Source organism: Bufo gargarizans, unplaced genomic scaffold, assembly GCF_014858855.1.
Source record: "Bufo gargarizans isolate SCDJY-AF-19 unplaced genomic scaffold, ASM1485885v1 original_scaffold_2180_pilon, whole genome shotgun sequence".
Classification (NCBI taxonomy): Eukaryota; Metazoa; Chordata; class Amphibia; order Anura; family Bufonidae; genus Bufo; species Bufo gargarizans.
In genome coordinates this window covers 31488-57983 of record NW_025334676.1, presented here as the reverse complement: position 1 = coordinate 57983, position 26496 = coordinate 31488, and the positions used below count along the sequence as shown (strand labels likewise).

The 26496-nt window shown below is 51.6% G+C and overlaps 1 protein-coding gene and 1 long non-coding RNA gene across 10 annotated transcripts; both read left to right on the top strand.

Moving 5' to 3' along the window:
* Window positions 1–26412, top strand: LOC122924053 (insulin receptor substrate 1-like). Its single transcript, XM_044274969.1, has 4 exons — window positions 1–1088; window positions 13403–13695; window positions 17375–19190; window positions 25250–26412. The coding sequence occupies exons 1-4, from the start codon at window positions 764–766 to the stop codon at window positions 25255–25257; spliced, it is 2442 nt and encodes an 813-aa protein (XP_044130904.1). The 5' UTR covers window positions 1–763; the 3' UTR covers window positions 25258–26412.
* LOC122924055 lies at window positions 19205–24301 on the top strand. Of its 9 annotated transcripts, XR_006387356.1 has the most exons (4): window positions 19428–20649; window positions 20683–20793; window positions 24049–24238; window positions 24288–24301. It is a non-coding gene; the product is annotated as an uncharacterized LOC122924055 (long non-coding RNA). The 9 variants fall into 9 exon arrangements; XR_006387361.1 differs by lacking the exons at window positions 24049–24238; window positions 24288–24301 and adding an exon at window positions 19205–19248 and having other exon boundaries at window positions 19472–20649; window positions 20683–21290; XR_006387359.1 differs by lacking the exons at window positions 24049–24238; window positions 24288–24301 and adding an exon at window positions 19242–19302 and having other exon boundaries at window positions 19472–20649; window positions 20683–21290.
* Window positions 26413–26496: the final 84 nt, after the last annotated feature.

Sequence of the window (26496 nt, the reverse complement as noted above, 5' to 3'; positions counted from 1 at the left end):
AGAGATTTGATGAAGACCCGACTTTAAGCTCCTTCACGTTGAATAAATCCCTTTTTTCCTGGAACACAAGTTAAGGGGAAAAAAAAAATTCTGCATTAAAGTGCCCATTGTTTAGGGAGATCCATTCACTGCCTGGAAGCGGTGTGTTGCACAATCTGATTTATGTAGCAGTACTCAACGTGCTAATGTGCGCCCCGGGGCCTGAAGACGCTGATCGCTTCTATTAGTTCTGGCGCGTCATAGACTGAAACCTTTGTATGCTGCGAAAAGTTTTTTTTTTAAGTGTAAAAATTATTATTTTTTGGGTCTTGTTGTAGTCATTTAAAAATATTTTAGAAAAATATTGCTCAAGTTTATTTTATTTTTTATTTTTTTTAGTGGGTCTAAGAAAGCAAAACAGCACTTTTAAAAATTTTTTTTTTTATTTTTTCAAAAATATTGATCCAGGAAAGGATTTTTATTTTTCAGGTTGCGGGGCTGTGTAATAGCCGCCCCTGGAAGCTGCATTTTCAGGGACGGAGTCTGGATTTAAAGACTCCCCGAATATTTAGCAGATTTTCTGGGGGAGGAATAAGAAAAAAAAAAATCAAAATTTTTTTTTCTTAGGGAAACTTTTTGTTTACGGAGCCTGGAAAATCTAATAAAGGAATCGAGGAATTGGTGCTTTTTCTAAGGACACTGTAGTGGAAAGAAAGGAATTCTACATTTTTTTGTTTTTTTCTGGGACATGTAAATAAAAAAATAAACCAAAAAACAGGCGACAATGGATGACGTGAAGAAGTGCGGCTATCTGCGCAAACAGAAGTCCATGCGCAGGAGATTTTTTGTTTTGCGAGGCCCCGGCTCTCGGGGTGCAGCTCGTCTGGAGTACTATGAGAATGAGAAGAAATTTCGGCTGGGGGACGGCTCCGGGGGGCCACGGGGGACAATCGTCCTAGAGGAAGCATTTGGAGTGAACAAGAGAGCCGATGCCAAGAGGAGACATCTCCTGGTGTTGTACACACGGGACGGGGGGCTGTGCGTGTCCACCGAGGGAGAAGAGGAGCAGGACGCCTGGTACCAAGCCATCCAAGAACTCCAAGCCCAAGGTAATGACAACCGCCATTCCTCCATGTGCCAGAAGGGGGCGCCAGTGTCCACATGTGCACCACACTACATACATCTGGACCAGGGGGGCACAACCCTTTCTGGTTGGGGGCCATATTGTCAGACAGAAGGAATCCCAAGGGCCTAAAATAGAAGTTATGGGGGTATTACCATCTGAAATGCTGTATTTATGGGGTATTGTATATACTAAATACATGACAAATGCCACACGACATAGACATGTCACCAGATGGTCGGGGGCTGCATGTGGCCCCTGGTCTGGACTTTTAGTGGCCCTGCCAGTGCCGGTAGTTATTTTCTACTAGCGATGGTAATTGGCGGTATTTTCCTAACAGCACTGCTATTGATGAGCGCTCATTAGCGCGGCCTTTACCTCCCCCGAAACCCACCCATCCTGTGTTCATAAAATAATAATCGCTCCCCTCCTCCATTTGCTCGCGCTGCTGACTGGAGGACAGGACCTGCGAGACCTGGAGGCAGGTCCTGCGAGACGTCATCACGCTGGAGGACAGGTCCTGCGAGACGTCATCACGCTGGAGGCAGGTCCTGCGAGACGTCATCACGCTGGAGGACAGGACCTGCGAGACGTGATCACGCTGGAGGCAGGTCCTGCGAGACGTCATCACGCTGGAGGCAGGTCCTGCGAGACGTCATCACGCTGGAGGCAGGTCCTGCACATCCAGTCAGCAGGGAGCGTTCACAGCGGCGCCAGCAAATGGGGTGAGAAACAGAGAAGGGGCACTAATGGGGGGCATTATTCTAACTGGGGGCACTAATGGAGGGCATTATTCTAACTGGGGGCATTATTCTAACTGGGGGCCACTAATGGGGGGCATTATTCTAACTGGGGGCACTAATGGGGGGCATTATTCTAACTGGGGGCACTAATGGTGGCATTATTCTAACTGGGGGCCACTAATGGGGGGCATTATTTTAACTGGGGGCCACTAATGGGGGGCATTATTTTAACTGGGGGCCACTAATGGGGGGCATTATTCTAACTGGGGGGCAGTAATGGAGGGCATTATTCTAACTGGGGCACTAATGGGGGGCATTATTCTAACTGGGGACACTAATAGGGGCATTATTCTAACTGGGGGCACTAATGGGGGGCATTATTCTAACTGAGGGCACTAATGGGGGCATTATTATAACTGGGAGCACTAATGGGGGCATTATTCTAACTGGGAGCACTAATGGGGGGCATTATTCTAACTGGGAGCACTAATGGGGGCATTATTCTAACTGGGGGCCACTAATGGGGGGCATTATTCTAACTGGGGGCCACTAATGGGGGCATTATTCTAACTGGGGGCACTAATGGGGGCATTATTCTAACTGGGAGCACTAATAGGGGGCATTATTCTAACTGGGAGCACTAATGGGGGGCATTATTCTAACTTGGGGTACTAATAGGGGGCAATAATGTGCCCACTACTCTTAGGGCCCTTTCACACGAGTGAGTTTTTGGGGCGGGTGCAATGTGTGACGTAAACTCCTAGCACCCGCACTGAATCCTGACCCGTTCATTTCAATGGGGCTGTGCACAGTAGCGTTTTTTTTTTTTTTTTCACACATCGGTTCTGCGTTGCGTGAAAATCGTTCTATATTCAGCGTTTTTCATGCAGCCCCGGCCTCATAGAAGTGAATGGGGCTTCAGGGGAAAACACAAGTGCGGGTGCGATGCGTTTTTCACTGATGGTTGCTGAGATGTTGTTTGTAAAATTTCAGTTTTTTTTATCACGCGCGTGAAAAACACATCAAATCGCATTGCACCCGCGCGGAAAAAACTCAACTGACTGAACTTGCTTGCAAAATAGTGCGAGTTTCACAGCGCGCATCTGGAGCCAATACACTTGTGTGAAAGAGGCATTAATGGGGGCTTTAATTCTGGGGTGCACTGATGGGGGTATTACTATTACTGGGGGGCACTAATATAATTGGGAGCCACAGTGTGATGGTGACTTAACAACATGTGTTAAGCCACGCCCAACAACCACACCCCGTTTGGGGTGTGGCTTAACTTGGCCGGTATTTTTTGTTGGGAAATGTGGCAACTCTATCTGGACTGTGTGTATACAGGTCATGGTGTAGTAGTGTCTGGACTGTGTATACAGGTCATGGTGTAGCAGTGTCTGGACTGTGTGTATACAGGTCATGGTGTAGCAGTGTCTGGACTGTGTGTATACAGGTCATGATGTAGCAGTGTCTGGACTGTGTGTATACAGGTCATGGTGTAGTAGTGTCTGGACTGTGTGTATACAGGTCATGGTGTAGCAGTGTCTGGACTGTGTGTATACAGGTCATGGTGTAGTAGTGTCTGGACTGTGTGTGTACAGGTCATGGTGTAGCAGTGTCTGGACTGTGTGTGTACAGGTCATGGTGTAGCAGTGTCTGGACTGTGTGTATACAGGTCATGGTGTAGCAGTGTCTGGACTGTGTGTATACAGGTCATGGTGTAGTAGTGTCTGGACTGTGTGTATAAAGGTCATGGTGTAGCAGTGTCTGGACTGTGTGTATACAGGTCATGGTGTAGCAGTGTCTGGACTGTGTGTATACAGGTCATGGTGTAGCAGTGTCTGGACTGTGTGTATACAGGTCATGGTGTAGTAGTGTCTGGACTGTGTGTATACAGGTCATGGTGTAGCAGTGTCTGGACTGTGTGTATACAGGTCATGGTGTAGCAGTGTCTGGACTGTGTGTGTACAGGTCATGGTGTAGCAGTGTCTGGACTGTGTGTATACAGGTCATGGTGTAGCAGTGTCTGGACTGTGTGTGTACAGGTCATGGTGTAGTAGTGTCTGGACTGTGTGTATACAGGTCATGATGTAGCAGTGTCTGGACTGTGTGTATACAGGTCATGGTGTAGCAGTGTCTGGACTGTGTGTATACAGGTCATGGTGTAGCAGTGTCTGGACTGTGTGTGTATACAGGTCATGGTGTAGTAGTGTCTGGACTGTGTGTATACAGGTCATGGTGTAGCAGTGTCTGGGCTGTGTGTATACAGGTCATGGTGTAGTAGTGTCTGGACTGTGTGTATACAGGTCATGGTGTAGCAGTGTCTGGACTGTGTGTATACAGGTCATGGTGTAGTAGTGTCTGGACTGTGTGTGTACAGGTCATGGTGTAGCAGTGTCTGGACTGTGTGTGTACAGGTCATGGTGTAGCAGTGTCTGGACTGTGTGTATACAGGTCATGGTGTAGCAGTGTCTGGACTGTGTGTATACAGGTCATGGTGTAGTAGTGTCTGGACTGTGTGTATAAAGGTCATGGTGTAGCAGTGTCTGGACTGTGTGTATACAGGTCATGGTGTAGCAGTGTCTGGACTGTGTGTATACAGGTCATGGTGTAGCAGTGTCTGGACTGTGTGTATACAGGTCATGGTGTAGTAGTGTCTGGACTGTGTGTATACAGGTCATGGTGTAGCAGTGTCTGGACTGTGTGTATACAGGTCATGGTGTAGCAGTGTCTGGACTGTGTGTGTACAGGTCATGGTGTAGCAGTGTCTGGACTGTGTGTATACAGGTCATGGTGTAGCAGTGTCTGGACTGTGTGTGTACAGGTCATGGTGTAGTAGTGTCTGGACTGTGTGTATACAGGTCATGATGTAGCAGTGTCTGGACTGTGTGTATACAGGTCATGGTGTAGCAGTGTCTGGACTGTGTGTATACAGGTCATGGTGTAGCAGTGTCTGGACTGTGTGTGTATACAGGTCATGGTGTAGTAGTGTCTGGACTGTGTGTATACAGGTCATGGTGTAGCAGTGTCTGGGCTGTGTGTATACAGGTCATGGTGTAGTAGTGTCTGGACTGTGTGTATACAGGTCATGATGTAGCAGTGTCTGGACTGTGTGTATACAGGTCATGGTGTAGCAGTGTCTGGACTGTGTGTATACAGGTCATGGTGTAGCAGTGTCTGGACTGTGTGTGTATACAGGTCATGGTGTAGCAGTGTCTGGACTGTGTGTATACAGGTCATGGTGTAGTAGTGTCTGGACTGTGTGTATACAGGTCATGGTGTAGCAGTGTCTGGACTGTGTGTATACAGGTCATGGTGTAGCAGTGTCTGGACTGTGTGTATACAGGTCATGGTGTAGTAGTGTCTGGACTGTGTGTATACAGGTCATGGTGTAGTAGTGTCTGGACTGTGTGTATAAAGGTCATGGTGTAGTAGTGTCTGGACTGTGTGTATAAAGGTCATGGTGTAGTAGTGTCTGGACTGTGTGTATACAGGTCATGGTGTAGCAGTGTCTGGACTGTGTCTATACAGGTCATGGTGTAGTAGTGTCTGGACTGTGTCTATACAGGTCATGGTGTAGTAGTGTCTGGACTGTGTGTATACAAGTCATGGTGTAGTAGTGTCTGGACTGTGTCTATACAGGTCATGGTGTAGTAGTGTCTGGACTGTGTCTATACAGGTCATGGTGTAGTAGTGTCTGGACTGTGTCTATACAGGTCATGGTGTAGCAGTGTCTGGACTGTGTGTATACAGGTCATGGTGTAGTAGTGTCTGGACTGTGTGTATACAGGTCATGGTGTAGTAGTGTCTGGACTGTGTGTATACAGGTCATGGTGTAGCAGTGTCTGGACTGTGTGTATACAGGTCATGGTGTAGTAGTGTCTGGACTGTGTCTATACAGGTCATGGTGTAGCAGTGTCTGGACTGTGTGTGTATACAGGTCATGGTGTAGTAGTGTCTGGACTGTGTGTGTATACAGGTCATGGTGTAGCAGTGTCTGGACTGTGTGTATACAGGTCATGGTGTAGTAGTGTCTGGACTGTGTGTATACAGGTCATGGTGTAGTAGTGTCTGGACTGTGTGTATAAAGGTCATGGTGTAGTAGTGTCTGGACTGTGTGTATACAGGTCATGGTGTAGCAGTGTCTGGACTGTGTCTATACAGGTCATGGTGTAGTAGTGTCTGGACTGTGTGTATACAAGTCATGGTGTAGTAGTGTCTGGACTGTGTCTATACAGGTCATGGTGTAGTAGTGTCTGGACTGTGTCTATACAGGTCATGGTGTAGTAGTGTCTGGACTGTGTCTATACAGGTCATGGTGTAGCAGTGTCTGGACTGTGTGTATACAGGTCATGGTGTAGTAGTGTCTGGACTGTGTGTATACAGGTCATGGTGTAGTAGTGTCTGGACTGTGTGTATACAGGTCATGGTGTAGCAGTGTCTGGACTGTGTGTATACAGGTCATGGTGTAGTAGTGTCTGGACTGTGTCTATACAGGTCATGGTGTAGCAGTGTCTGGACTGTGTGTGTATACAGGTCATGGTGTAGTAGTGTCTGGACTGTGTGTGTATACAGGTCATGGTGTAGCAGTGTCTGGACTGTGTGTGTACAGGTCATGGTGTAGCAGTGTCTGGACTGTGTGTATACAGGTCATGGTGTAGTAGTGTCTGGACTGTGTGTATACAGGTCATGGTGTAGTAGTGTCTGGACTGTGTGTATACAGGTCATGGTGTAGTAGTGTCTGGACTGTGTGTATACAGGTCATGGTGTAGTAGTGTCTGGACTGTGTGTGTATACAGGTCATGGTGTAGCAGTGTCTGGACTGTGTGTATACAGGTCATGGTGTAGTAGTGTCTGGACTGTGTGTATACAGGTCATGGTGTAGTAGTGTCTGGACTGTGTGTATACAAGTCATGGTGTAGTAGTGTCTGGACTGTGTGTATACAGGTCATGGTGTAGCAGTGTCTGGACTGTGTGTATACAGGTCATGGTGTAGTAGTGTCTGGACTGTGTGTATACAGGTCATGGTGTAGTAGTGTCTGGACTGTGTGTATACAGGTCATGGTGTAGCAGTGTCTGGACTGTGTGTATACAGGTCATGGTGTAGCAGTGTCTGGACTGTGTGTATACAGGTCATGGTGTAGTAGTGTCTGGACTGTGTGTATACAGGTCATGGTGTAGTAGTGTCTGGACTGTGTGTATAAAGGTCATGGTGTAGTAGTGTCTGGACTGTGTGTATACAGGTCATGGTGTAGCAGTGTCTGGACTGTGTCTATACAGGTCATGGTGTAGTAGTGTCTGGACTGTGTGTATACAAGTCATGGTGTAGTAGTGTCTGGACTGTGTCTATACAGGTCATGGTGTAGTAGTGTCTGGACTGTGTCTATACAGGTCATGGTGTAGTAGTGTCTGGACTGTGTCTATACAGGTCATGGTGTAGCAGTGTCTGGACTGTTTGTATACAGGTCATGGTGTAGTAGTGTCTGGACTGTGTGTATACAGGTCATGGTGTAGTAGTGTCTGGACTGTGTGTATACAGGTCATGGTGTAGCAGTGTCTGGACTGTGTGTATACAGGTCATGGTGTAGTAGTGTCTGGACTGTGTCTATACAGGTCATGGTGTAGCAGTGTCTGGACTGTGTGTGTATACAGGTCATGGTGTAGTAGTGTCTGGACTGTGTGTGTATACAGGTCATGGTGTAGCAGTGTCTGGACTGTGTGTATACAGGTCATGGTGTAGTAGTGTCTGGACTGTGTGTATACAGGTCATGGTGTAGTAGTGTCTGGACTGTGTGTATAAAGGTCATGGTGTAGTAGTGTCTGGACTGTGTGTATACAGGTCATGGTGTAGTAGTGTCTGGACTGTGTCTATACAGGTCATGGTGTAGTAGTGTCTGGACTGTGTCTATACAGGTCATGGTGTAGCAGTGTCTGGACTGTGTGTATACAGGTCATGGTGTAGTAGTGTCTGGACTGTGTGTATACAGGTCATGGTGTAGTAGTGTCTGGACTGTGTGTATACAGGTCATGGTGTAGCAGTGTCTGGACTGTGTGTATACAGGTCATGGTGTAGTAGTGTCTGGACTGTGTCTATACAGGTCATGGTGTAGCAGTGTCTGGACTGTGTGTGTATACAGGTCATGGTGTAGTAGTGTCTGGACTGTGTGTATACAGGTCATGGTGTAGTAGTGTCTGGACTGTGTGTATACAGGTCATGGTGTAGTAGTGTCTGGACTGTGTGTGTATACAGGTCATGGTGTAGCAGTGTCTGGACTGTGTGTATACAGGTCATGGTGTAGTAGTGTCTGGACTGTGTGTATACAGGTCATGGTGTAGTAGTGTCTGGACTGTGTGTATACAAGTCATGGTGTAGTAGTGTCTGGACTGTGTGTATACAGGTCATGGTGTAGCAGTGTCTGGACTGTGTGTATACAGGTCATGGTGTAGTAGTGTCTGGACTGTGTGTATACAGGTCATGGTGTAGTAGTGTCTGGACTGTGTGTATACAGGTCATGGTGTAGTAGTGTCTGGACTGTGTGTATACAGGTCATGGTGTAGTAGTGTCTGGACTGTGTGTATACAGGTCATGGTGTAGTAGTGTCTGGACTGTGTGTGTATACAGGTCATGGTGTAGCAGTGTCTGGACTGTGTGTATACAGGTCATGGTGTAGCAGTGTCTGGACTGTGTGTATACAGGTCATGGTGTAGCAGTGTCTGGACTGTGTGTATACAGGTCATGGTGTAGTAGTGTCTGGACTGTGTGTATACAGGTCATGGTGTAGTAGTGTCTGGACTGTGTGTATACAGGTCATGGTGTAGTAGTGTCTGGACTGTGTGTATACAGGTCATGGTGTAGTAGTGTCTGGACTGTGTGTATACAGGTCATGGTGTAGTAGTGTCTGGACTGTGTGTGTATACAGGTCATGGTGTAGCAGTGTCTGGACTGTGTGTATACAGGTCATGGTGTAGCAGTGTCTGGACTGTGTGTATACAGGTCATGGTGTAGCAGTGTCTGGACTGTGTGTGCATATAGCATTGTGGTGCAGCAGAACAGTCTTAGTGGGTGACTTCCCTGATTTATTGTATTCTAAAACTACCTTAATTGAACTCTCCGATTGCAGGACATATTAAAACCTTCTCTGAGTCAGGGGTCAAATCACTGTGTCCTCCTGTCTGCCCTCTGGGGTGGGGGTCTGCTGCCCGCTGTGTCCTCCTGTCTGCCCTCTGGGGTGGGGGTCTGCTGCCCGCTGTGTCTTCCTGTCTGCCCTCTGGGGTGGGGGTCTGCTGCCTGCTGTGTCCTCCTGTCTGCCCTCTGGAATGGTGTCTGCTGCCCGCTGTGTCCTCCTGTCTGCCCTCTGGAATGGTGTCTGCTGCCCGCTGTGTCCTCCTGTCTGTCCTCTGGGGTGGGGGTCTGCTGCCCGCTGTGTCCTCCTGTCTGCCCTCTGGAGTGGTGTCTGCTGCCCGCTGTGTCCTCCTGTCTGTCCTCTGGGGTGGGGGTCTGCTGCCCGCTGTGTCCTCCTGTCTGCCCTTTGGGGTGGGGGTCTGCTGCCCGCTGTGTCCTCCTGTCTGCCCTCTGGAGTGGTGTCTGCTGCCCGCTGTATCCTTCTGTCTGCCCTCTGGGGTGGTGTCTGCTGCCCGCTGTGTCCTCCTGTCTGCCCTCTGGGGTGGGGGTCTGCTGCCCGCTGTGTCCTCCTGTCTGCCCTCTGGAGTGGTGTCTGCTGCCCGCTGTGTCCTCCTGTCTACCCCCTGGAGTGGTGTTTGCTGCCCGCTGTATCCTCCTGTCTGCCCCCTGGGGTGGGGGTCTGCTGCCCGCTGTGTCCCCATCTGCCCCCTGAGGTGGGGGGGTCTTGCCCGCTGTGTCCCCATCTGCCCCCTGGGGTGGGGGTCTGCTGCCCGCTGTGTCCCCATCTGCCCCCTGGGGTGGGGGTCTGCTGCCCGCTGTGTCCCCATCTGCCCCCTGGGGTGGGGGTCTGCTGCCCGCTGTATCCTCCTGTCTGCCCTCTGGGGTGGGGGTCTGCTGCCTGCTGTATCCTCCTGTCTGCCCTCTGGGGTGGGGGTCTGCTGCCCGCTGTGTCCTCCTGTCTGCCCTCTGGGGTGGCGGTCTGCTGCCCGCTGTGTCTTCCTGTCTGCCCTCTGGGGTGGGGGTCTGCTGCCCGCTGTATCCTCCTGTCGGCCCTCTGGAGTGGTGTCTGCTGCCCGCTGTGTCCTCCGGTCTGCCCTCTGGGGTGGGGGTCTGCTGCCTGCTGTGTCCCCATCTGCCCCCTGGGGTGGGGGTCTGCTGCCCGCTGTGTCCTCCTGGGGTGGGGGTCTGCTGCCCGCTGTTTCCCCCTGGGGTGGGGGGTCTTGCCCGCTGTTTCCCCATCTGCCCCCTGGGGTGGGGGTCTGCTGCCCGCTGTGTCCTCCGGTCTGCCCTCTGGGGTGGGGGTCTGCTGCCCGCTGTGTCCCCATCTGCCCCCTGAGGTGGGGGTCTCCTGCCCGCTGTGTCCTACTGGGGTGGAGGGTCTGCTGCCCGCTGTTTCCCCCTGGGGTGGGGGTCTTGCCCGCTGTGTCCCCATCTGCCCCCTGAGGTGGGGGTCTCCTGCCCGCTGTGTCCTCCTGAGGTGGGGGTATGCTGCCCGCTGTTTCCACCTGGGGTGGGGGTCTTGCCCGCTGTGTCCCCATCTGCCCCCTGAGGTGGGGGTCTCCTGCCCGCTGTGTCCTCCTGGGGTGGGGGTCTGCTGCCCGCTGTTTCCCCCTGGGGTGGGGGTCTTGCCCGCTGTGTCCCCATCTGCCCCCTGAGGTGGGGGTCTGCTGCCCGCTGTCTCCCCATCTGCCCCCTGAGGTGGGGGTCTCCTGCCCGCTGTGTCCTCCTGGGGTGGGGGGTCTGCTGCCCGCTGTTTCCCCCTGGGGTGGGGGTCTTTCCCGCTGTGTCCCCATCTGCCCCCTGAGGTGGGGGTCTGCTGCCCGCTGTGTCCCCATCTGCCCCCTGAGGTGGGGGTCTCCTGCCCGCTGTGTCCTCCTAGGGTGGGGGGTCTGCTGCCCGCTGTTTCCCCCTGGGGTGGGGGTCTGCTGCCCGCTGTGTCCCCATCTGCCCCCTGAGGTGGGGTCTGCTGCCCGCTGTGTCCCCATCTGCCCCCTGAGGTGGGGTCTGCTGCCCGCTGTGTCCCCATCTGCCCCCTGAGGTGGGGTCTGCTGCCCGCTGTGTCCTCCTGGGGTGGGGGGTCTGCTGCCCGCTGTTTCCCCCTGGGGTGGGGGTCTGCTGCCCGCTGTGTCCCCATCTGCCCCCTGAGGTGGGGTCTGCTGCCCGCTGTGTCCCCATCTGCCCCCTGAGGTGGGGTCTGCTGCCCGCTGTGTCCCCATCTGCCCCCTGAGGTGGGGTCTGCTGCCCGCTGTGTCCTCATGAGGTGGGGTCTGCTGCCCGCTGTGTCCTCATGAGGTGGGGTCTGCTGCCCGCTGTGTCCTCCATAGCTTTACCTCTCACCTCCACCTCGGCTGTTCTGAAAAGCTAACACATTTTAGGCCCCAAAGCCTTACAGTTGTCATGGTTACCAAAGCTGCATCTACCAAAGGTGTGTATCCATGGTGATCATGGCGTCAGAACACTTGTTTTTCTGCAGAACGTCACTCCCTTAATTAATAACTTCCTGTAGAGTTTTTTTTTTTTCATTTCATCTAAGATGTCCCTGGGGCAGAGCGATGTTCTGCAGATCTCTAAAAAGGTCAGTAGTGTAATAATCTGCAGGATACATCACTATGTATCTGTCAGGAGGTAGAACGTGTGATGTTCTGCAGATCCCAGGAGCTATCAGTGCAGTGTAGTCTGCACTACTGACAGATAAATTGGGTACCGTGATTTAACCCTATGTTCTCCATATGGCACCAGATGTAGTACATGTTATGGACACTAGGGGCAGACTTGTGCAATCAAGTGGTAATTCTTCCTCAGCGACCAATCACAGCGCTGCCTTCATTTATCTGGCGCTCTACGAAGCATGAGAGCTGTGCTGTGATTGGCTGCTATAGGTAACAGTCTCCTCTGTATGTAACACACATGATCCGTGTTCCCTTCCTCTGTACTGTGTATGTAACACACATGATCCGTGTTCTCCTCCTTTTTACTGTGTATGTAACACACATGATCTGTGTTCCCTTCCTCTGTTCTGTGTATGTAACACACATGATCCGTGTTCTCCTCCTCTGTACTGTGTATGTAACACACATGATCCGTGTTCCCTTCCTCTGTTCTGTGTATGTAACACACATGATCCGTGTTCTCCTCCTCTGTACTGTGTATGTAACACACATGATCCGTGTTCTCTTCCTCTGTGCTGTGTATGTAACACACATGATCCGTGTTCTCCTCCTTTTTACTGTGTATGTAACACACATGATCCGTGTTCTCCTCCTCTGTACTGTGTATGTAACACACATGATCCGTGTTCTCCTCCTCTGTACTGTGTATGTAACACACATGATCCGTGTTCCCTTCCTCTGTACTGTGTATGTAACACACATGATCCGTGTTCTCCTCCTCTGTACTGTGTATGTAACACACATGATCCGTGTTCTCCTCCTCTGTACTGTGTATGTAACACACATGATCCGTGTTCCCTTCCTCTGTTCTGTGTATGTAACACACATGATCCGTGTTCTCCTCCTCTGTACTGTGTATGTAACACACATGATCCGTGTTCTCTTCCTCTGTGCTGTGTATGTAACACACATGATCCGTGTTCCCTTCCTCTGTGCTGTGTAACACACACGATCCGTGTTCCCTTCCTCTGTACTGTGTATGTAACACACATGATACGTGTTCCCTTCCTCTGTTCTGTGTATGTAACACACATGATCCGTGTTCTCCTCCTCTGTACTGTGTATGTAACACACATGATCCGTGTTCTCCTCCTCTGTGCTGTGTATGTAACACACATGTTCCGTGTTCCCTTCCTCTGTGCTGTGTATGTAACACACATGATCCGTGTTCCCTTCCTCTGTTCTGTGTATGTAACACACATGATCCGTGTTCTCCTCCTCTGTACTGTGTATGTAACACACATGATCCGTGTTCTCCTCCTCTGTGCTGTGTATGTAACACACATGTTCCGTGTTCCCTTCCTCTGTGCTGTGTAACACACACGATCCGTGTTCCCTTCCTCTGTACTGTGTATGTAACACACATGATACGTGTTCTCCTCCTCTGTACTGTTTATGTAACACACATGATCCGTGTTCTCCTCCTCTGTGCTGTGTATGTAACACACATGTTCCGTGTTCCCTTCCTCTGTACTGTGTATGTAACACACATGTTCCGTGTTCCCTTCCTCTGTACTGTGTATGTAACACACATGATCCGTGTTCTCCTCCTCTGTGCTGTGTATGTAACACTCATGATCCGTGTTCTCCTCCTCTGTGCTGTGTATGTAACACACATGATCCATGTTCTCCTCCTCTGTGCTGTGTATGTAACACACATGATCCGTGTTCTCCTCCTCTGTACTGTGTATGTAACACTCATGATCCGTGTTCTCCTCCTCTGTGCTGTGTATGTAACACTCATGATCCGTGTTCTTCTCCGCAGCCCGCGCCTTCTCATCCTCATCAGAAGATGGCGCCTCTTGGCCTGGTCCACCCTTCCGTGAGGTCTGGCAGGTCAGCTTACGCCCTCGCGGCCTGGGTCAGACACGTAACCTCTCCGGTGTGTACCGCTTGTGTCTGACGGAGCGCACCCTGAGCCTACTGCGCCTGCGCTGTGACACCCCATCCGTCACCCTGCAGCTCATGAACGTCCGCCGGTGCGGCCACTCCGACAACTATTTCTTTGTGGAGGTGGGAAGGTCGGCCATCACCGGACCTGGAGAGTTATGGATGCAGGTGAGAGCAGGGGCTACGTATGGGGCTCCTGACATTACTGAGCATGGGCGGGGCTAGATATGGGGCTCCTGACATTACTGAGCATGGGCGGGGGCTAGATATGTGGCTCCTGACATTACTGAGCATGGGCGGGGGCTAGATATGGGGCTCCTGACATTAGTGAGCATGGGCGGGGGCTAGATAGGGAGCTCCTGACATTACTGAGCATGGGAGGGGGCTAGATATGGGGCTCCTGACATTACTGAGCATGGGCGGGGGCTAGATAGGGAGCTCCTGACATTACTGAGCATGGGCGGGGGCTAGATATGGGGCTCCTGACATCACTGAGCATGGGCGGGGCTTCATATAGGGCTCCTGACCTAGCGTAAGCAGGGCTAGATATGGGGCTCCTGACATTACTGAGCATGGGCGGGGGCTAGATATGGGGCTCCTGACATTACTGAGCATGGGCGGGGGCTAGATATGGGGCTCCTGACGTTACTGAGCATGGGTGGGGCTACATATAGGGCTCCTGACATTACTGAATGTGGGCAGGGCTAGATAGGGGGCTCTTGACATTACTGAGCATCGCCGGGGCTAGATATGGGGCTCCTGACATTACTGAGCCTGGGAGGTGCTAGATATGGGGCTCCTGACATTACTAAAGCATGGGTGGGGCTAGATATGGGGCTCCTGACATTACTGAACATGGGCGGGGCTTCATATAGGGCTCCTGACATTACTGAGCCTGGGAGGTGCTAGATATGGGGCTCCTGACATTACTGAGCCTGGGAGGTGCTAGATATGGGGCTCCTGACATTACTGAGCCTGGGAGGTGCTAGATATGGGGCTCCTGACATTACTGAGCATGGGCGGGGCTAGATATGGGGCTCCTGACATTACTGAGCCTGGGAGGGGCTAGATATGGGGCTCCTGACATTACTGAGCATGGGCGGGGCTTCATATAGGGCTCCTGACCTAGCGTAAGCAGGGCTAGATATGGGGCTCCTGACATTACTGAGCATGTGCGGGGGCTAGATATGGGGCTCCTGACATTACTGAGCATGGGCGGGGGCTAGATATGGGGCTCCTGACATTACTGAGCATGGGCGGGGGCTAGATATGGGGCTCCTGACATTACTGAGCATGGGCGGGGCTTCATATAGGGCTCCTGACCTAGCGTAAGCAGGGCTAGATATGGGGCTCCTGAAATTACTGAGCATGGGTGGGGCTACATATAGGGCTCCTGACATTACTGAGCAAGGGCGGGGCTAGAAATGGGGCTCCTGACATTACTGAACATGGGCGGGGCTTCATATAGGGCTCCTGACATTACTGAGCCTGGGAGGTGCTAGATATGGGGCTCCTGACGTTACTGAGCATGGGTGGGGCTAGATATGGGGCTTCTGACATTACTGAATGTGGGCAGGGCTAGATAGGGGGCTCCTGACATTACTGAGCATCGGCGGGGCTAGATATGGGGCTCCTGACATTACTGAGCCTGGGAGGTGCTAGATATGGGGCTCCTGACATTACTGAGCATGGGTGGGGCTAGATATGGGGCTCCTGACATTACTGAACATGGGCGGGGCTTCATATAGGGCTCCTGACATTACTGAGCCTGGGAGGTGCTAGATATGGGGCTCCTGACATTACTGAGCATGGGCGGGGCTAGATATGGGGCTCCTGACATTACTGAGCCTGGGAGGGGCTAGATATGGGGCTCCTGACATTACTGAGCATGGGCAGGGCTAGATATGGGGCTCCTGACATTACTGAGCATGGGCGGGGCTAGATATGGGGCTCCTGACATTACTGAGCCTGGGAGGGGCTAGATATGGGGCTCCTGACATTACTGAGAATGGGCGGGGCTAGATATGGGGCTCCTGACATTACTGAGAATGGGCGGGGCTAGATAGGGGGCTCCTGACATTACTGAGCATAGGCAGGACTAGATATGGGGCTCCTGACATTACTGAGCGTGAGAGGGGCTAGATATGGGGCTCCTGACATTACTGAATGTGGGCAGGGCTAGATAGGGGGCTCCTGACATTACTGAGCATGGGCGGGGCTAGATAGGGGGCTCCTGACATTACTGAGCATAGGCAGGACTAGATAGGGGGCTCCTGACATTACTGAGCATGGGTGGGGCTAGATATGGGGCTTCTGACATTACTGAATGTGGGCAGGGCTAGATAGGGGGCTCCTGACATTACTGAGCATCGGCGGGGCTAGATATGGGGCTCCTGACATTACTGAGCCTGGGAGGTGCTAGATATGGGGCTCCTGACATTACTGAGCATGGGTGGGGCTAGATATGGGGCTCCTGACATTACTGAACATGGGCGGGGCTTCATATAGGGCTCCTGACATTACTGAGCCTGGGAGGTGCTAGATATGGGGCTCCTGACATTACTGAGCCTGGGAGGGGCTAGATATGGGGCTCCTGACATTACTGAGCATGGGCGGGGCTAGATATGGGGCTCCTGACATTACTGAGCCTGGGAGGGGCTAGATATGGGGCTCCTGACATTACTGAGCCTGGGAGGGGCTAGATATGGGGCTCCTGACATTACTGAGCATGGGCAGGGCTAGATATGGGGCTCCTGACATTACTGAGCCTGGGAGGGGCTAGATATGGGGCTCCTGACATTACTGAGAATGGGCGGGGCTAGATATGGGGACTCCTGACATTACTGAGAATGGGCGGGGCTAGATAGGGGGCTCCTGACATTACTGAGCATAGGCAGGACTAGATATGGGGCTCCTGACATTACTGAGCGTGGGAGGGGCTAGATATGGGGCTCCTGACATTACTGAATGTGGGCAGGGCTAGATAGGGGGCTCCTGACATTACTGAGCATAGGCAGGACTAGATAGGGGGCTCTTGACATTACTGAGCGTGGAAGGGGCTAGATATGGGGCACCTGACATTACTGAATGTGGGCAGGGCTAGATATGGGGCTCCTGACATTACTGAGCATAGGTGGGGCTAGATAGGGGGCTCCTGACATTACTGAGCATGGGTGGGGCTAGATATGGGGCTCTTGACATTACTGAGCATGGATGGGGCTAGATAGGGGGCTCCCAATATTACTGGCTGTGGGCGGAGCTAGATATGCAGCTCCTGACAGTACTGACTTTGGGTGGAGCTAGATATAGGGCTCCTGATATTACTGAACATGGGCAGGATTACAGATGGTGCTCCTGACATTACTGACTGCGGGCGGGGCTAGATATGCAGCTCCTAATATTACTGACTGTGGGCGGGGCTAGATACAGGGCTCCTGATATTACTGAACATAAGCGGGGTCACAGATGGGGCTCCTGACATTACTGTGGGCGGGGATAGATCCAGGGCTCCTGATATTACTGACTGTGGGCGGGGCTAGATCCAGGGCTCCTGATATTACTGACAGTGGGCGGGGCTAGATCCAGGGCTCCTGATATTACTGACTGTGGGCGGGGCTAGATCCAGGGCTCCTGATATTACTTACTGTGGGCGGGGCTAGATACAGGGCTCCATATATTATTGGCTGTGGGCGGGGCTAGATTTGGTGCTCTAGTCGGGGACCCCACTGATTCCCAGAATGAGGGACATACTTACTTTGCCATAAAGAGGTCATCTGCCCGGGCTCATAGTTGGAGTACGAGGGTTACATACCTAGGTGTCGGGTACTTACCTCTGGTCACTTTGCAGGTGGAAGACTCTGTAGTCGCGCAGAACATGCATGAGACCATCCTAGAAGCCATGAAGTCTCTGAGCGAAGAGTTTCGTCCTCGCACCAAGAGTCAGTCCCTGTCCTCCACCCCCATCACTGTTCCTTCCCGACGTCACCTACCTAATCCCCCTCCCCCCAGCCAGGTAGGTCTGTCCCGTAGATCCAGGTCAGAGGTCCCGATGGACAGCTCTCCGGCGATGAAACCCCGAGATCAGAGTCCACACTCCCTAGAAGAGGATGAGGAGAAGCTTCCTCGGAGCGGCCACCCCTCGGCGGACTACGGCTCCGCCTCATCTGATGAGTATGGCTCCAGCCCGGGATTTGAGCCGCCCACTTACCTGCCGCCATCACCATTGGCTGAAACTAATTACATCTCCATGGGGCAATTAGGGAGGAGACCCCAGACGCTAGACCTTACCCAACCGCCACCTAATGAAGAACATGGAGGACGACCCTCCAAGATGGACAATGAAGAGAACTACGCCATGATGGGGAGGAGCGAAGTGCGCCAGGAAGGCGGCTACATGCCCATGTTACCTGGCGGTAGACCCTCCCACGATTACATGCCCATGACCCCCAACAGCATCTCACCCCCCGCACCTATAGAAATGGCCGGCTACGTCATGATGTCGCCTCTTGGGAGCTGCTCCCCGGAGAGGACAAGCTGGCCGCCCCTGGGTGAGATGACTGTAGGCAGCGCTGATAGCCAGGCGTCAGACTACATGAACATGTGGTCACTGAGCCGCTCCGCCTCCAACACGCCACCCCTGTCACAGGAGAACACGCAAACCTCTACTGACCGGCCCACCAGGATCCCGGCCTCCTACCGCTCACTGCCTCGCTCTTACAAAATGGACTCCGTGCCCCCGTCCCATTACTCCTCCTCCTCTGACAGTCTGGAGGAAGGGACTGGCGGCAGGTGCCGGAGACCGCTCAGTATGTCTGTGGACACGTGGCGGCCCAGTATGCTGCCCAGAAACTACGGCAGACCGCCCAGTCCCGGAGAGTATGTCAGCATCCATTACAGATCTAAGCCAGAGAAGACCACCAGCAAGGATGACCCCCATCAGGCAGAGTACATTGCCATGGAGATTCACAGCCACGCTCCAAACGGGGACTACACTCAAATGGCTTTTGAGCCAGAGACCCTACCCTCTCATGTCAAAATGGCAGTCAGACCGGAGAAAAAACCGGCCGCAGAGACCGGAAAGCTGCCCAAACCAGCATTGGAGAAGACACCATGGAAACCACCAGCCATGGAGAGGTCCTCCACCAAGACCACCACAGAGAACAGCTACTGGATGGCGGCCAACAGTGAGAAGACCTTCAGGCCCATCGATCCAACAGGTGTATATGGCGCCAGTGCCCGGGTCCCAGGGGACTCCACCATCGACCACATGGAGAAGACACTGGTGGTCCGGTCCTGCTCTGTGGACACCACCTTGAAGGGACTCCTCACTGGAGTGTCTGGGTGTACCCTCCACAAAGGTCCGGAACAGGCAAAGTTCTCCAGGACAGAACCTTCTGCCAGAAGCAGACACTGCTCCGATGGGGCTCCTCTAACCCCGCACAATGGGAGTCGTCCTCCAGTGGAGGAGTCTGGACTTAACTACATAGACCTGGATCTGGCAAAGGATGCCGGGGGCGCAACCCCCTCTGCTGCACTACTGGGGCCCAGCGTACTGCCCCCTATTAAGTCTGGAAACCTGGCACCAGCTCCATACATCAACACCTACGCCAGCATCGACTTCCAGATGTCCGGAGAACTGAGGAGAGGTAGCAGAGACGAAACAGGTAGGAGAAGTGTAGAGGAGTGTGTGTGAGGACAGTACAGGAATAGTAGATACAGGAGGTGTAGTGTAGAGGAGTGTGTGTGAGGACGGTACAGGAATAGTAGATACAGGAGGTGTAGTGGAGAGGAGTGTGTGTGAGGACGGTACAGGAATAGTAGATACAGGAGGAGGTGTAGTGTAGAGGAGTGTGTGTGAGGACAGTACAGGAATAGTAGATACAGGAGGAGGTGTAGTGTAGAGGAGTGTGTGAGGACGGTACAGGAATAGTAGATACAGGAGGAGGTGTAGTGTAGAGGAGTGTGTGTGAGGACGGTACAGGAATAGTAGATACAGGAGGTGTAGTGTAGAGGAGTGTGTGTGAGGACGGTACAGGAATAGTAGATACAGGAGGTGTAGTGTAGAGGAGTGTGTGTGAGGACGGTACAGGAATAGTAGATACAGGAGGAGGTGTAGTGTAGAGGAGTGTGTGTGAGGACGGTACAGGAATAGTAGATACAGGAGGTGTAGTGTAGAGGAGTGTGTGTGAGGACGGTACAGGAATAGTAGATACAGGAGGAGGTGTAGTGTAGAGGAGTGTGTGTGAGGACGGTACAGGAATAGTAGATACAGGAGGAGGTGTAGTGTAGAGGAGTGTGTGTGAGGACGGTACAGGAATAGTAGATACAGGAGGAGGTGTAGTGTAGAGGAGTGTGTGTGAGGACGGTACAGGAATAGTAGATACAGGAGGAGGTGTAGTGTAGAGGAGTGTGTGTGAGGACGGTACAGGAATAGTAGATACAGGAGAGGTGTAGTGTAGAGGAGTGTGTGTGAGGACGGTACAGGAATAGTAGATACAGGAGGTGTAGTGTAGAGGAGTGTGTGTGAGGACGGTACAGGAATAGTAGATACAGGAGGAGGTGTAGTGTAGAGGAGTGTGTGTGAGGACGGTACAGGAATAGTAGATACAGGAGGAGGTGTAGTGTAGAGGAGTGTGTGTGAGGACGGTACAGGAATAGTAGATACAGGAGGAGGTGTAGTGTAGAGGAGTGTGTGTGAGGACGGTACAGGAATAGTAGATACAGGAGGAGGTGTAGTGTAGAGGAGTGTGTGTGAGGACGGTACAGGAATAGTAGATACAGGAGGAGGTGTAGTGTAGAGGAGTGTGTGTGAGGACGGTACAGGAATAGTAGATACAGGAGGAGGTGTAGTGTAGAGGAGTGTGTGTGAGGACGGTACAGGAATAGTAGATACAGGAGGTGTAGTGTAGAGGAGTGTGTGTGAGGACAGTACAGGAATAGTAGATACAGGAGGAGGTGTAGTGTAGAGGAGTGTGTGTGAGGACGGTACAGGAATAGTAGATACAGGAGGTGTAGTGTAGAGGAGTGTGTGTGAGGACAGTACAGGAATAGTAGATACAGGAGGAGGTGTAGTGTAGAGGAGTGTGTGTGAGGACGGTACAGGAATAGTAGATACAGGAGGAGGTGTAGTGTAGAGGAGTGTGTGTGAGGACAGAGGTGTAGTGTAGAGGAGTGTGTGTGAGGACAGTACAGGAATAGTAGATACAGGAGGAGGTGTAGTGTAGAGGAGTGTGTGTGAGGACGGTACAGGAATAGTAGATACAGGAGGTGTAGTGTAGAGGAGTGTGTGTGAGGACAGTACAGGAATAGTAGATACAGGAGGAGGTGTAGTGTAGAGGAGTGTGTGTGAGGACGGTACAGGAATAGTAGATACAGGAGGAGGTGTAGTGTAGAGGAGTGTGTGTGAGGACGGTACAGGAATAGTAGATACAGGAGGAGGTGTAGTGTAGAGGAGTGTGTGTGAGGACGGTACAGGAATAGTAGATACAGGAGGAGGTGTAGTGTAGAGGAGTGTGTGTGAGGACGGTACAGGAATAGTAGATACAGGAGGAGGTGTAGTGTAGAGGAGTGTGTGTGAGGACGGTACAGGAATAGTAGATACAGGAGGAGGTGTAGTGTAGAGGAGTGTGTGTGAGGACGGTACAGGAATAGTAGATACAGGAGGAGGTGTAGTGTAGAGGAGTGTGTGTGAGGACGGTACAGGAATAGTAGATACAGGAGGAGGTGTAGTGTAGAGGAGTGTGTGTGAGGACGGTACAGGAATAGTAGATACAGAGGAGGTGTAGTGTAGAGGAGTGTGTGTGAGGACAGTACAGGAATAGTAGATACAGGAGGAGGTGTAGTGTAGAGGAGTGTGTGTGAGGACGGTACAGGAATAGTAGATACAGGAGGAGGTGTAGTGTAGAGGAGTGTGTGTGAGGACGGTACAGGAATAGTAGATACAGGAGGAGGTGTAGTGTAGAGGAGTGTGTGTGAGGACGGTACAGGAATAGTAGATACAGGAGGAGGTGTAGTGTAGAGGAGTGTGTGTGAGGACGGTACAGGAATAGTAGATACAGGAGGAGGTGTAGTGTAGAGGAGTGTGTGTGAGGACGGTACAGGAATAGTAGATACAGGAGGAGGTGTAGTGTAGAGGAGTGTGTGTGAGGACGGTACAGGAATAGTAGATACAGGAGGAGGTGTAGTGTAGAGGAGTGTGTGTGAGGACGGTACAGGAATAGTAGATACAGGAGGAGGTGTAGTGTAGAGGAGTGTGTGTGAGGACGGTACAGGAATAGTAGATACAGGAGGAGGTGTAGTGTAGAGGAGTGTGTGTGAGGACGGTACAGGAATAGTAGATACAGGAGGTGTAGTGTAGAGGAGTGTGTGTGAGGACGGTACAGGAATAGTAGATACAGGAGGAGGTGTAGTGTAGAGGAGTGTGTGTGAGGACGGTACAGGAATAGTAGATACAGGAGGAGGTGTAGTGTAGAGGAGTGTGTGTGAGGACGGTACAGGAATAGTAGATACAGGAGGAGGTGTAGTGTAGAGGAGTGTGTGTGAGGACGGTACAGGAATAGTAGATACAGGAGGAGGTGTAGTGTAGAGGAGTGTGTGTGAGGACGGTACAGGAATAGTAGATACAGGAGGAGGTGTAGTGTAGAGGAGTGTGTGTGAGGACGGTACAGGAATAGTAGATACAGGAGGAGGTGTAGTGTAGAGGAGTGTGTGTGAGGACGGTACAGGAATAGTAGATACAGGAGGAGGTGTAGTGTAGAGGAGTGTGTGTGAGGACGGTACAGGAATAGTAGATACAGGAGGAGGTGTAGTGTAGAGGAGTGTGTGTGAGGACGGTACAGGAATAGTAGATACAGGAGGTGTAGTGTAGAGGAGTGTGTGTGAGGACGGTACAGGAATAGTAGATACAGGAGGAGGTGTAGTGTAGAGGAGTGTGTGTGAGGACGGTACAGGAATAGTAGATACAGGAGGAGTGTAGTGTAGAGGAGTGTGTGTGAGGACAGTACAGGAATAGTAGATACAGGAGGAGGTGTAGTGTAGAGGAGTGTGTGTGAGGACAGGTACAGGAATAGTAGATACAGGAGGAGGTGTAGTGTAGAGGAGTGTGTGTGAGGACAGGTACAGGAATAGTAGATACAGGAGGAGGTGTAGTGTAGAGGAGTGTGTGTGAGGACGGTACAGGAATAGTAGATACAGGAGGAGGTGTAGTGTAGAGGAGTGTGTGTGAGGACGGTACAGGAATAGTAGATACAGGAGGAGGTGTAGTGTAGAGGAGTGTGTGTGAGGACGGTACAGGAATAGTAGATACAGGAGGAGGTGTAGTGTAGAGGAGTGTGTGTGAGGACGGTACAGGAATAGTAGATACAGGAGGAGGTGTAGTGTAGAGGAGTGTGTGTGAGGACGGTACAGGAATAGTAGATACAGGAGGAGGTGTAGTGTAGAGGAGTGTGTGTGAGGACGGTACAGGAATAGTAGATACAGGAGGAGGTGTAGTGTAGAGGAGTGTGTGTGAGGACGGTACAGGAATAGTAGATACAGGAGGAGGTGTAGTGTAGAGGAGTGTGTGTGAGGACGGTACAGGAATAGTAGATACAGGAGGTGTAGTGTAGAGGAGTGTGTGTGAGGACGGTACAGGAATAGTAGATACAGGAGGAGGTGTAGTGTAGAGGAGTGTGTGTGAGGACGGTACAGGAATAGTAGATACAGGAGGTGTAGTGTAGAGGAGTGTGTGTGAGGACGGTACAGGAATAGTAGATACAGGAGGAGGTGTAGTGTAGAGGAGTGTGTGTGAGGACGGTACAGGAATAGTAGATACAGGAGGAGGTGTAGTGTAGAGGAGTGTGTGTGAGGACAGGTACAGGAATAGTAGATACAGGAGGAGTGTAGTGTAGAGGAGTGTGTGTGAGGACGGTACAGGAATAGTAGATACAGGAGGAGGTGTAGTGTAGAGGAGTGTGTGTGAGGACGGTACAGGAATAGTAGATACAGGAGGTGTAGTGTAGAGGAGTGTGTGTGAGGACGGTACAGGAATAGTAGATACAGGGGAGGTGTAGTGTAGAGGAGTGTGTGTGAGGACGGTACAGGAATAGTAGATACAGGAGGAGGTGTAGTGTAGAGGAGTGTGTGTGAGGACAGTACAGGAATAGTAGATACAGGAGGGTGTAGTGTAGAGGAGTGTGTGTGAGGACGGTACAGGAATAGTAGATACAGGAGGAGGTGTAGTGTAGAGGAGTGTGTGTGAGGACGGTACAGGAATAGTAGATACAGGAGGAGGTGTAGTGTAGAGGAGTGTGTGTGAGGACGGTACAGGAATAGTAGATACAGGAGGAGGTGTAGTGTAGAGGAGTGTGTGTGAGGACGGTACAGGAATAGTAGATACAGGAGGAGGTGTAGTGTAGAGGAGTGTGTGTGAGGACGGTACAGGAATAGTAGATACAGGAGGAGGTGTAGTGTAGAGGAGTGTGTGTGAGGACGGTACAGGAATAGTAGATACAGGATGAGTGTAGTGTAGGGTACAGGTAGGAGGAGGTGTAGTGTAGAGGAGTGTGTGTGAGGACGGTACAGGAATAGTAGATACAGGAGGTGTAGTGTAGAGGAGTGTGTGTGAGGACAGTACAGGAATAGTAGATACAGGAGGAGGTGTAGTGTAGAGGAGTGTGTGTGAGGACGGTACAGGAATAGTAGATACAGGAGGAGGTGTAGTGTAGAGGAGTGTGTGAGGACGGTGCAGGAATAGTAGATACAGGAGGTGTAGTGTAGAGGAGGTGTGTGAGGACGGGTTGTACAGTCTCCTCAGGTGGCACCGAGGTTGTCAGAAGATTTGGTGTAGAGTCTCCTCAGGTGGTCCCGAGTTGTCAGAAGATGTGGTGTATAGTCTCCTCAGGTGGCCCCGAGTTGTCAGAAGATGTGGTGTAGAGTCTCCTGAGGTGGTCCCGAGTTGTCAGAAGATGTGGTGTATAGTCTCCTCAGGTGGCACCGAGGTTGTCAGAAGATGTGGTGTATAGTCTCCTCAGGTGGCACCGAGGTTGTCAGAAGATGTTGTGTATAGTCTCCTCAGGTGGCCCGAGTTGTCAGAAGATGTGGTGTAGAGTCTCCTGAGGTGGTCCCGAGTTGTCAGAAGATGTGGTGTACAGTCTCCTCAGGTGGTCCCGAGTTGTCAGAAGATGTGGTGTAGAGTCTCCTCAGGTGGCCCGAGTTGTCAGAAGATGTGGTGTAGAGTCTCCTGAGGTGGTCCCGAGTTGTCAGAAGATGTGGTGTACAGTCTCCTCAGGTGGTCCCGAGTTGTCAGAAGATGTGGTGTAGAGTCTCCTCAGGTGGCCCGAGTTGTCAGAAGATGTGGTGTACAGTCTCCTCAGGTGGTCCCGAGTTGTCAGAAGATGTGGTGTACAGTCTCCTCAGGTGGTCCCGAGTTGTCAGAAGATGTGGTGTAGAGTCTCCTCAGGTGGCCCGAGTTGTCAGAAGATGTGGTGTAGAGTCTCCTCAGGTGGTCCCGAGTTGTCAGAAGATGTGGTGTACAGTCTCCTCAGGTGGCCCAGAGTTGTCAGAAGATGTGGTGTACAGTCTCCTCAGGTGGCCCGAGTTGTCAGAAATTGGGGTGTAGAGCCCATGTGTGAGTGCTGTGGTCAGCGACCTGTTGGAATTTAAAGGAGAACTCCGCTAACATCTGGCTATGGGCGGAGCCTGTAGTATATTATATGTTTATCCTTTTTCTTTCTCTCTTTCACAGAATGTTGAGTCGGGGTGAGGAGACGATGCCGCCGCCGCCGCCGCACAATGTCCGTTACTACTTGCACTTTGCATCTCACAAGTGACTCAAAATATCAGGACCGGACTTTACAATCAGATGTGCCTTTTCCCATAAACGCTGAAGTGTTGCCATAGCAACCTCGCCGTCAACGTCCACGGGAACATTTACCCCGACTTTGCCGACGCAGCCGTCAATACTCCCGAAACCACTCCGACAACCACACCGAGAACTGTCTCGTAGCGCAGGAAGCCATTTTGTGTCTATTGCTGCGCCTCCAAAATGGCTTCCCCACATCACCGGTGTCCGCGGCTAAACTTAGCGTCTGGAGACGTCCGAACAAGAAGTGTAGCAGACTCCAGTAGGTACGATGTAGCTGTGGTCAGGGGCGACAACTACACAAAATGGCTGCCGTCATCGCCCCTGCGCCAGGGACAAAGGTAACGAGACGAGACGCGGATTTACAGTGTTTTTATCAAAAGCCAAAAATCTGGAAACAAAAAAACCTCATGAAACATGTGGTACGACCGCCGCGGACAGACGCACCGGGCAGCGGCCATTTTGTGAGTGGATGCCGTCTGGTACTTTACTACAAGGTACGAGGCACCAGCTGCCTCCTAAAGTGACTTAATTTAATGGCCTCCACAAAATGGCTGCCTGCAGCGCGCGTAGGAAGCGGGTCCGTGTTAAAGCGTTTGCGTGTTCGATGTCTGTTTTACATGAATTATGAGAATTTTTAGGAAATGTTGAAATCTATGACTAGAGGTTTATGGAGATGATGTAATATATAGATTATAACAGAGTATTATAACCCCAAGTGTTATTACGTTACAGCGAGCCATAACGAGGGGGGGAACTACGTCATCCCCCATCAGTCATATCAGCTGTCCCCCCCCTTATATTGTATGTAAATGGAACATTCCAAGTGCTGCCTGGGGGGTGGGACAAGAAACTGAGCCAATAGAAACGCTCGCTTGCCATCAGCTTGTCCTGTGTTGAGCCTGTAGACAGTCTCCATGGCAACGCCTAAGCTCCACCTTCCATGGGCCTGTAAAATGGTCGCAGCCTGTGCAGCCGCCAAAGTCACAGGAAAACTGCAATGTATAAGCTATGTCTGATAAATAAAGTGTCCGAACAGCGCCCGAGTCCGTGGTCTGCCTCTCACAGAAAGCATGCCACGAGGGGGGCGGGGCTGTGACAACCGCTCTGACATGGTATACAAGCAGATA